This window comes from Anopheles gambiae, chromosome 3 (genome assembly GCF_943734735.2).
Source record: "Anopheles gambiae chromosome 3, idAnoGambNW_F1_1, whole genome shotgun sequence".
Taxonomy (NCBI): domain Eukaryota; kingdom Metazoa; phylum Arthropoda; class Insecta; order Diptera; family Culicidae; genus Anopheles; species Anopheles gambiae.
The window spans coordinates 15518900-15530715 of record NC_064602.1 but is presented as its reverse complement, the minus strand read 5'-3'; the positions used below and the strand labels follow the sequence as shown (position 1 = coordinate 15530715).

Below are 11816 nucleotides of genomic sequence, written 5' to 3'. Positions count from 1 at the left end.
CGAAACCGAAACTGCAACTAACGCCGTATTGGAGGTGAATTTTGCATGGTTTGTTTTAAAGGAGAGCGAAAAACACAACCAAACAACGGGAATGCAAGGAACACCCTGATAGGAACGCACGCTGTTTGCAACCGGGCGGCGGGCTTGCAAAACCGTTCTAACTGTGTAGCGTTGTGTAGCGTTACACGCCCCCGTAGGTGCAGGGCAAGCCACGGGCACGGGTTTAATTAAATTCTGTAACGCCACAACGCGGCGCCAACAACCTGCCGGGTTGAACCGTACCGTTGCTGTTGTTGGTATGCAAAACCCCCAGCCGCCCAGCCGTTTGTTGTGAGAGAGCAGAACTCGACTTGCACGTTGCGTGTGTTGCCGATGTGTGCACTATTGGGAATCACACAGCACAGTATACACGCACGCAGCAGCTGATGGGCTGGATTGGCATGCAATAGAGCACAGACAGTGATGGTGGGCAATTAAAGCTTCGACCTTTTTTTAAAGGTTGTAATGCATCAAGCACGGCACTGACTGTTATGGATGTGATGATGTGATTTCCCTGCGAATATGTGTCATGGTTTGAGAGGTTACTGTGAGCAGATTGGTGTGAAGGGCTTCAGTTCGTTTTAGAAAATGAAAGTTTTTCCCTTTCGGTGGATGTAAAAGAACATTTCTCTTCCATTTAATCATAGAGAAGATTGATGTTTGATGTTGTTACCAGGAGACTGTTATACTGAAGTGAACAACAATTTGAGGCTTTAGAGGCTTAATTTTGCTCCAAAAAAGCACTCAACAAACGTGCTCCTTGCTTCCCGAGCACACATTCTACATATTTCTGGAAACATTTCATCGGAAGTCATTGTGCCCCTTATTCCTCCAGAGCCCCAGGCCGTCCTTTTTCAGAATTACTTCCTTTCGAGTGCGTCGCGACCGGGTAACCCGAAACCCACCACCATATGACTCGCGTGCCCCGGAAGTACGCCCTTTGCGCAACACACAGACACCAAAAAAATCTGCTTATGAGTCCACACACCCCACGCAGAAACCTTCTAAGTGGCTTTTGCTCGGTGCCGGCGGAGCGAACTTTACGTTTGCTTCCGTTTTAATGCTGATTTCGCCCCCTTATTTCGCATGCTCCTTTTTTGGCTGGCAAAGGAGAGCGTGTTTCTAGCAGTGCCGTAGTGCCTAGCGCAGCGGTGCGATTACGCGGTTTTCTTGAATGGAAAATGTTTAACAAGCTTAAGATGCTCGGGCAGAAACCTCACTCGTGTGAACGGAAAGAGGTCCTACCGTGCGCCGGTGTGGGATGAGGGGTGAACTTGTTCTTTACCTTTCGCTCCGGTTGCTTACAGAAACAGTTTAAGGAGTGTTCTAGGTGATCTAGGTGCTTGTTGTTTCTTTCCGTTTTTGGCGTTGATTTTAGTGTGATTTTCCTTCTTTGTTCGAAAAAGGATGCGCCCCGAAAAGCAGAAGGTCCGCTCCGCTGCTCATTAAGTATTCTGAAGTGAGAAAGGAATGTCCCTCCACCGGACAGCACCGAAACCGAAAAGTGTACCGGTGCTCACCCAACAAAAAAAAGGGACACAATACGATTTGCCACGGGATAAACATTACTTGCGGTTCATTATTTGCTCACTTGTGTTACTTTTTTTTAGTCCTCTTAGCGGACGGTTTTAGTCTCTTAATACAACCGCAGCACATGCACACGCGGCTGCAGGATATGCTCCGGGTCAGACCGGTGTGGTTGGGCTCATTGCCGGGGTTTTATGTGTGCGCCCAGGAGAATTGTATTTAATTCCGACTTTTATCATAAACAGTTCCTTACAGCAGGCCGGTTGCCGGTAGGAGCTACTTTCGGGAGGATGTAAAAGCGCTCTGCAATGCAAACAGAGCTTCATTAGAGAACTATTTTAATCAACGTTTTACGTGGCCGAGCAGCCCACTTCATTTCGAGCGGGTAATTAGGGGCAAGAATAAAAAGCGAAAGGTGTTCTTTGGCCACAAAATTGGTTCGAGGTTGTTTTTTTATTATGTAAAGCATTTTATTAACAAGACAGAGCAGGCCAAAAGAAGATACTGTTTATGTTTTACTAATTTTTGTACAAAAAACGCATGGCTGAAAGTTGCTTTAGACTTGAGAAAAACGTTTGCCAATGTGCAAACTCAGCTTGTTTTGTTTCTTCAAATGATGAGTTGCATGGTTTACATGCTTTTTGTAGTCATTTATCATAGAGTTGGACTACTCCTAGAGAGTGATTTTTGCTGCTTTTTTAGCTCAAATAGCAAGACAAAGCCTATTGACAACCTTTTTTCTGATTATCGCTTTTACAGCAGCTTGTAACACATTTTACTCTGCATTTTTCCATACCATCTTTACTTCCATAAAATGATTCCAAACTGTTTGAAAAGAATTGACAACACAGCTCCCCTTTTTATTCCAACTTCAACAAATATCCCGCTTTTTTGGGAGGAAAGAAATTCGAAAGGCAACTGTGCCTGGTAGCCCCACAAAACCCCAATCGTCGCTATTTAAATTAGTTCGGAAATGTGCATTTTTTCGCATTCCATCGAGACAAAACGGTACCGATACCGGTATCCGCCCTTCGCGCGGCCCGATCGCTCCTTCGTTGCTTTCCTCTCCGGTTCCTCGAGTTTGTTTTGATGCGCGAGCTTCAGTTTCAATTTTCGATTTCGAGTGTATAGTGCCGGTTCACAAAATATGACCACCGGTGCTTCATTAATTTTTTGGACCAGAGCTCGGGGCATGTGCGATGAACTCCTCTCCGTCTAAAGCTAAAGCTTAGCACCGGAAATCGAACTGTTTTCTCTTCGTGCATCCGGCCCAAACGGGGCGAGCCCCGATCATCATCACTCTCACTATCACACACCCCTTTTTCGGGGGTTTCTTGTGCCGGCGGCCATACCATCACTCTCAAAACTCTGTTTCAAAAAATATTAATTTTGAAAGTTTTTAGTTTGATTTACATTAGTTTCATGCGGCTATCGTCATCAGATCAGCAACGATCCCGTTGCATTGTAAATGTCTTTAATGTTTTAAATCAACGTACCTGTTAATGTTACAAATAGTGCTAAAAAAAAGGGCACTAAATCCACAACCTCAAAAGCTTCCATTTTTTCCACGTTTTCATACAATTGCAGTAGCCAAACATCCTGTGCTAGTGCTTGTGTGTGTGAGTGTGTTCACTTGTCAACTGTGCATAAAAGCGGGAAAAAACAGTGGCAAAGACAAACATAGATAACTGGACACGAAATGCGTGAAACTGAACTTACCCAACACCCAAAAAAGTGAAAAGCACTGCAAACAGAGAGACGCAACAGCAGCAGCAGCAGCAGCAACAACAAAAACAGAAGCACGACGGTGCTTCCGAAAGCAAAAGAAAAACATCCTCCCCAACTGTGCGATTCAAATAAATTGCTGTTTGATAACAGGCGTTGTTTTAAGTTTAACTTTACTCTTTTTCTCTCGCTCTCTGTCTGTCCGTGTGTTCTCTTTTTTGGTTCATAAAAAAAATAAAATGTAGGAAGTAAAAACATTTAAAAGCAGAATGAAGTATCTCAAAAAGTAGGTTCATTTCGATACAAAAGCTCAACTCTCTCAACCCCCGAATTGACAGCTAGCATGGGGAAGACACCCGGTGGCACACGGTTACAGATTAGTTTTGTGACTTTGGGCACTTTTTCATTTGTCATCGTCCTTCCAATTGATCCTTTGGGTGTTGGGGAAAGCGTTTTCCACACACTATGTTCAGCGTTTTGTGTTACAGCGTACTGTTGGTTTTATGTTACAGTTTTGTTTTGTCTAAAAAAATGCCCCAAATTCAACTGGGAATTGCTGTTTGTTTTAATCATGCAAAGAAACTTTGCAAAATAACAATTGGGCAGTAAAACAATAAAACAGAAAAAAATATATCATTTCACTCTCATTTTTTGTCATTTCGAAAAGGCAAAAGATCGAACAACAATATTGGGCACCGCTTGACGTACCTTAAACGTGCCGTTTTTTTTTTGCGCGCTTCGAAGCTTTTACAACTTTCCATCCCAGACAGCGATTTATTTTCATGCCGTTAGTGGGCTTAAATTTACGACGCAATATGTCTGCGCTTGACGCGCGCAGAAGAGGAATCAAAACAAAAAGGCACAAACTTACAGCAACACCCGGGCAGGAGATTTATTTTTAACACCTTTAACCGTGCTGTGGTGACGGTTTGAAGAGGCCTAAAACCAATCAATCAGATAGCTTCCAGACTCCAGAGGTTTTTTGTTGTAGTTGCTGTTGAGCTTAAAGTACATCCTTGAACTTGCCACCACCGGGTTCGAAATGCTTTAAACGAGCCTTGGGCTGCGAGGAGCATACGAACACCGATGATGTGAGGTTGTGAGGTTTCTGCTTACCGCGACACGATGTCCTTTTTGCCAGACACATTCGTTTTGACAGGACGGGATTTACCTGTAGTGGTTGGTGTGTGTGTGTGTGCGTGCGCGGTTTGATAAGAGTTTATGTGGCTTATGGTTGCCTTCCCCAAGTACACACCGTGATGATTATAGGAGGAAAGTCACAGCCAGTGTGTAAGGGTCGTTACGTTTTACTGCTTACACTGTAGTGTACTTGCTGGTTTGACTGTTTGACTGTTTTAGAAACAATTTCACCAATTTCAGACAAAACGTACTGATTGCGATTGTCGTAAACGTAACTTTGAATCAGGCTTGAATTGCTTTCCACCAGTACGCGGGTTATCACTATTACAGTACACCGAAAAAAGGGAAGCCCATGACACGGTTACAGCCACGCGATTCGCATGATTCAAACGCACTTTAAGAGCGTTCTGGTCGATGAGCTGACGGTACAGCATCTCAAAGCACACAAAGAAAGAGCTCCCCCCAGAAAAACACATTTTCCTTCACCACAACACCTTCCTACAGACCTTGCCAGACGATGATGCGCACCAGCTTGGAAAATGGAAATTAAATCGAAAAGGATGCGTGAACCATTTCCCTTGCCCATTTTCGACACCCAACACTCCTCCCCGAGAAGGTGCTTTGTTGTGGCTGTTTTTACCGCGTCCTCCCCCATCTCTCTCTCTCCTCTTCCACCGACCAACCTGTTGCTGGTGTGGATATTTTCGGAAATGGAAAATGCTCATTTTGTGTGCAGGAAAAGCGTTATCAGCAGCGCGACAACAGCAGCACGACGAACGGCAAAGATAGCAGCTTTTAGCGAGATTCGTTGTCAAAACTGGAAGCGAAAAATGGCTGTCAACCGTACCGTGCAGCAACCGTATGGAAAATCATTTTCCACCGAAAAACGAACCACCGCGTTTCGCGCCGGTTTTGTGCGGCCAACAGTCGGGAGGGTTGGGCATATCGGTCTGTTGTCTGGCTGTCGGTTGCCGCCATCCTAATTGACAAGCCTCTTCGTCCCCACAACGGAATAACGGCACACGTTTGTGCCGACTTTAAGATTCGTGGAAAGGGGAGGGAACGTGCCTGCCTTCCTTGAACCACGCGCGGTACGCGTCCTGATGCATTGCTTCAGTTGATTTGGGAGACGGGTTGCGGGCGAGAAAAAAGCCTTCGCACGCGCTCATCCAGTCGAACGATTGAGCGCGCAGCGGGAGTGTGTTTTTGTTCCTGCGAGCGTACGCAACATCTGGAACGTATTCCCATGGTGTAGTACGCGGTGTGGAAATGGGTGCGAAAATTGAACGTAAGTGATGACGACTTCAGCCAACTCCATCCCCCATCTTAGCCGGAGTTGAGTTTGAGTGGATTTACAGCGACTAGGGAACGGGGTGACAGTTTTTATCTCCCCCCACGTTGGCCTTGGAAGGGTGAAAGTGTTGCGTGTCGAGTATGTGACTCTTCGAGTAAAGGTCTCCAACGGCAACCAAAAGCTGGCTCGAAGCGTTGGAGACAATTATCCCATTCCATCCATCTGTCTCTCTCTCTCTATTTCTCTCCCGTTTGCTCATCAGATCTTAGCCACCGGGGAAATGTGTCTAATTAAGTTCGAGCATTTTCCCTTGCGGGCTCAGTCAACCTTCCATTTCCCAGTTGCTGCCTTTGGCTGCGGTTTGCTTCTATTGTGTTTTCCTCTATATCACACGCAAACTTCACGCTGTGGAACGCGCGTGGAATGTTTGACGGCACAGGGTGGGGTGCGATTATTGCGACAATAAATTACGGAATTGCATCCGACCCGACCCGACCCGACCGATGGGCAAAAATTCGAGGCACACAACCTTCCCTTTACGCCCGGTTTGGGTTTGGGAGCAAAATAGGAAAGAAACAAAAGGCTCTCTCACAACCACAACAGTGCAGTAGGCGCATCACACAATCGCCTCCGCTTGCGCATGATCACGCGTACAGTTTGCGGCACGCGATTTCTTTCAGGTCGACGATCGTTCGTGTGCTGGTGGATTCGTTTCCCGCGCTTTCTCTTGGGGTCTGACAAGACGCACGCCGGTCGATCATGATCGCGCTTGATCTTCGTCTCACAGAGCGCCCCGCAATGGGCAATAAATGTGTGAAGATTTACGGGAGCGTGCAAGGCGTGTAACGCCTGGCCGCCCGGAACTGGCCAGCTTTCCGGAGCTTATCGGGCCGGCGTATAATTCACGCGCCGCACCGTGGAAAGTTAGCAAAACTCGCGGTTTCAGTGCAAACAGTCACTTGTTTTATTGTCTTCCCTTTTGTGTTTTGTTTGTCTGGGAGCTTCTCCGATAAGGAATTGCTCAGGTTGCAGTGTTATGGGAACCGCTTTCGCTGATTAGCCAGCTTGAACCTTAGCCAGGATATCATTTGAATGTGCGAGGAAAACATGGGAAATCCGTTTTATGGAAAAAAAAACTGTGCGCCCAAGTTGAATGCATCATAAAACATTGGAGGTGGAAAATAAACAATTACTTCATATGCCTCTCAGCGACTGCCTGTTCAAAGGGAGACTTAACACTTCAACTTCCTATAAAAGCTAAGGTTCATGGCAGGAATGTTTTAATTAACAACATCCAATCAAAGCAGAGCTTTGTTAAGTGTCTTTTTTACTAACATCTGTCTGCAGTAATTCAGATTCGAAGAGGACATAACTCTTAAAAATCGAATAAATCTCAACATTTTAAATTTTATAGCAAACTCGCGTTTATAGCACTAAGTGTGCTTACAGCTGTATCGTCTTATCGACGGCTTCTTCTCCTCTACTACACGACTACCTCCCCGGCTAACGATTTATTACAACGTTCCTTGGAAAAGGCCGGCCCGGGGGAAAAAGGTTATCCTGTGCAAATTAAATCCATTCGGAACCCTCCAATCCCCCGAACCAATAATCGGATCGGAATTGTCTCGGAGCCGAATGTCGTAATGAAGGTGTACACGGCCGCACTAAAATACCCTAAGCTTGCCCCACTTTGATGTTACCCTTTTTGCCCTTTTTGTGAACAGTTATTCGGTTGGCAATGGGCGATGGGATTAGAGGTTCAGCGGGACAAAGGGGACTCCCTATACAGCCTGAGCGTTACCTGCAAAAATCGAGATTAATGTCCTTTTCGGATTGGTCGCCCTTTTTACCCCCAAAAACCTCCCGGCAATAAACTGTTCTAAGCTGTCGGTAACGGTACAGAAAATGGGGAAGCGAAGAGGTTCATTAGAGCTGGGATGGGCTTACAAATTTTGGAGCGAAAAAACATACTGTGGTGGGAATTTGTTGCTTTGTTTTCAAAACATCTGTTTTGTTCGGGTGTGTTGGGCACACTTGAGCTGGTTTGTTTGATTCCTTTATCTGATCTTCTTTTTTTTTCTCTTGCTCGTATCTTCCCCAGACGACAATCAAAATCTACACGGCCTGTTTGCGGCAGGACATCGAGTACAAAACGTTGGGGATTTCGTATGATGCCACCAGCAAGAGCGTCGTCCAGCAGGTTCTGCGAAGGTAAGCATCGTACTGCCAGCGGGAGACAGCTTCAGGTTGTTGGAGGTCCTTCGGACTTATATTGATTTCGGACTCTCTTCTTCTCAGGTGCAAGATGCGCCATCGTGACCCGAGGCTCTTCTATCTCACGATGGAAGTCACCGTCCGTCGGCCGGGTGTCAAGTCCGTGCTGGAGCTCGATGACGAGGCACGGCCAGCGCTCCTACAAGCCTGCCACCCGAAAGGTGACTCCAGGTAAGTGTCACAAAGCGTTGATGCAACAAATTAAACACACTACTAAATGTCTCGTCCACTCCCGCCCCTGTTCAGGTTTTGTCTTCAGCAAAAACCCGGCGGTCTGATACGGGTTCACACCTCCGCGCTCCAGCCCAACTCCCAGTACAAGTCGCTGCTCATCTCCGAGGAAACAACGTCCGACGAGCTGCTGTCGCTGCTGCTCTCCTGCTACAACTCCATCGAGCCGGTGGAACAGTTCTCCCTCTACGAGGTCTGCCCCGGCCAGGAGTACCAGCGCAAACTGCACCCGGACGACCTGCCGCTCAAGACGCAACTCCAGCGCCAGCAGAAGGGCGAGATTATGCACTTTCTCGTGCGCCGCAATCCCAACTACCCCCGGCGCCGGCAACTGCTGGCCACCATTGCCGAATCGAAACACTTTATCCTGAACACATCGCTCGACTCGTCGAACGCATCCCACCCGGCCGCTCACCACCATCTGCATCTTCAGCAGCAGCAACACCACCATCACCACCTCCATCATCATCGGTTGTCGCTTCATTCGGGCAGCTTCTCGCTCGGACCGTCCGGTACGCCCACCAACACCTTCATCTCGGACATTGTCGATGGGCTCAGCTCGCTGAACGATCTGCCCGCCGAGGCGAAAAGCTTGCGGCTAAAGGAGACCAGCACCTTCTGCCCGGTCTCGCTGGACGATTCGGCCGCCTCGACCGACTCGAACGACTCGACCGAATCATCCTCATCCTGCTCCTCCTTTTCCTCCCTCTCGTCCGACTCTTCCTTTGAGGAGCCGGAAAAGTCGAGCACGGCTGGCATGAACGACACGCCCGTGCTGCCCCCACCGCCCGAGGTGAAGAGCAAAAACAGTGCGCAACATCAGCAGCCTCCGCCGCGGCCAGCCAAATCGTCGACCATGCTGGCGGCACTGGCCCGTCCCACCTCGCTCCTGCCCGCCTCGACGCTGGCGGCCCCCTCGTACAATCCCGTGTACAACATACGGGAAATTCGCTCCATCAGTCAGTCGTTCGCGGCGCTCGCCATCGACAAGAAGCTGGCCGACAACATTCGGAGCAGTGCCGGCGGGGTGAAAGCGCCCAACACTGCCGAGGGTGGTCTTACGCGGGGCAGCAGCGGCAGCAGCAGTAACGGTGCACTGCTGAAGGAGATCGTCAACACCGACCCGGCGAAAGGTGTCGGTAACTTTGTCTACATTTAGGCGCTTTTGCGTGTCGGCAATGTGGGGGGAGAAAACGAGTTAGTTTTTATTGCCGGCGCGTGTTTGCACGAGTGGGGTTTTGTTTTGTTTTTAAATGTTGCTATCATCCTAGTCTTAGCTGTAATCGTAAACAAACGAGCATCATCCGCACGGAATGGTTTCCCCGGGCCCGGTTGAATGGAAGCATTAAAAGTGCGCCCGTTTCGTGCAAGCAATTGTGTTGTATCTAGAAGCTGGCACTGGGCCGGAATCGAAACACCACTGTACAGAACTTACCACAGGTTGGAAGAGAAGCTATAGGAAGCCAAATCAGGAAAAAAGACAGAAAGGCGAACGCACGGTTCACGAAACAGGAGAAAGGTAAAGGGTTTTGTTGGGAATTGCGAGAAGGCCAGAAACAATCATTACAACCCGGGCAGGATGGTGAACCGGCGTGTTGTGCTGCATGCCAAAGAGTTTTTAACGCTGTAAATGTATAAGAAATTATTGTAGGACACGATAGAGCCCGCGTACGTACGTTTAGTTTTACAAATCATATGTGCACCATTAGCCAAAGCCAACGAAATCAAACGACGTGCGCACGGCACGGAACACAAAGCTGCGACCTATGCAGAGCGCCGGTACTGGACCGGATTTCCGTTCGCCAGCCAGCAAAACTATAGAAATACCAAATGAATGTGTCCTGCGGCGAACGAACTCACAGTTTGTCTTCTCTACGATTTTCTATTGTTTTTCTCTGCACACTTCCCTCTGTCCCTTTAATGCTATCTCATGAAAAGTGCATGAAATTATTGTTTATTTTATTAATATACCCACTTGGTCGAAAGATCCCACTATGTATGGAGCTGTATTCGAGGAATTGTATTTGTTACATCTAGAACATTTAAAAAAAAAACACTCTATCGCTTATCTCGTTCGAATGTATTTTATAAACACTTTGTCTCTATCTTTCCCTATGCAATGGAAGTGTCTATCAGATGTATTTTATTAACCCGTAAGTAAGTTATCAAACCTCAAATATAAAGTAAAGATATTATGAAAATGAAGCATTATTTTGGTTTCTACGTTTATTGTGTATTAGAAATGAAAGAAAGAAAATGTCACGGTTTTTCTAGCTGCAATGGTTGAAATGGATGGTTGAAGCTGACAATTCGTTCTTATACAGTTCCGTTTGGATTTTTCAGTCTTTTCTCTTGCGTTAAATGTGTTCGCCTTTTGTTACCTTACGTTTTTTTTCTAGAGAGCAATTTAGTCTGTTTATCGGATAATAATGTTATTTAAATATATGTAATACTTATACATTAAGTAAACAACACAACGATCCAGCAGTTGTTTCAGTTGCCTAGGGATGTACAACTCTTCAAAACGGGTTCTTAGACATTCATACAAAATCATTCAAATTAAATACTTAAACAAAGAATGTTCTTTTGACTCGATGATTCTTTAGCTGGGCCTACAATTCCTTAACGAAGTAGAAGCGCTGAGTAAGTTTGGCACATCAATCTGTCTCCTGATCAAACCTGCCACATAGTAACGGTGGGAGTTTTTCGTCTTGTTGAGAGTTACATCTCAGATTTAACAATACGCATCATCTGGAGTAATCCGGTAAATTGTTTACCAGGTCTTGATGGAATAATGAAGACTAATACAAAATCACATTGCTTTAGAAAGAAGGTGTCTGAAGAGCTTCAATATCCTGATGCTAAGTGACTCATAAATGTATTAGCCACTCTAAAAAGGAACAATTATGTACTCGATCTAGTTTAGATCTTTATCCTGATCACCTTGAACTTCAGCAACACTAAAGCATCTTTTACCACTGGTGTATCCGAGACCATCTTCAGCTGTGTATCGACAAATGTCAGGTGATATCATTCAGCTCGATCTCGCGATGCCATTCACTACAACTATAACATAGGCGGAATCTGTATTGAATGTGCAAACTATATTAAGGATCTTGGTGTTGTGTTGGATACAATGCTAACATTTAACCGTCACGCCGAAGAAGTCATCAACGCGGAAACCTACTTCTTGGATTTGCTCTTCGTATGGCAAACGATTTTAAGGACTCCAAGTGTCTTAAGGCTTTCTATCGCAGCATCGTAAAACCAGTGCTCGAGTGTGCCAGCGTGGTCTGGAAGCCGTCGAACAAGGGCCTATCAGACTCAGAATTCATCCAACGTAAACTCTCCCGTTAAGCAGCTTCACTACTACCATGGGAACTAGGCAGTCATCATCCGCCATATGAGAATTGTCTCATGTTCCATTGCCTTCACCAGCTGAAGGATAGGCGCTAAATTGCAACTCAGAAACTATTCGTAGCAGGTCTGCTAACTGGTAACATTGACAGCCCTATACTGCTTCAGCAACTCGACCTATATGCCCCAACAGTTCTACTACGCCCTCGTCCACTGCTCGCGATCCCTC

At 46.5% G+C, this 11816-nt stretch overlaps 1 protein-coding gene across 2 annotated transcripts in view; it reads left to right on the top strand.

Annotated features, from left to right (window-relative positions):
• Nucleotides 1–10435, top strand: part of LOC1275554 (homeobox protein B-H1) — a 33481-nt gene extending 23046 nt beyond the window's left edge. For both annotated transcript variants that reach the window (XM_061655373.1, XM_061655374.1), the window contains 3 exons: nt 7827–7936; nt 8024–8170; nt 8246–10435. In XM_061655373.1, coding sequence (XP_061511357.1) covers nt 7827–7936; nt 8024–8170; nt 8246–9389 — 1401 coding nt within the window. In that variant the 3' untranslated portion in view covers nt 9390–10435. The remainder of the gene's footprint in view (nt 1–7826; nt 7937–8023; nt 8171–8245) is intronic.
• The last annotated feature ends 1381 nt before the right edge of the window (nt 10436–11816 follow it).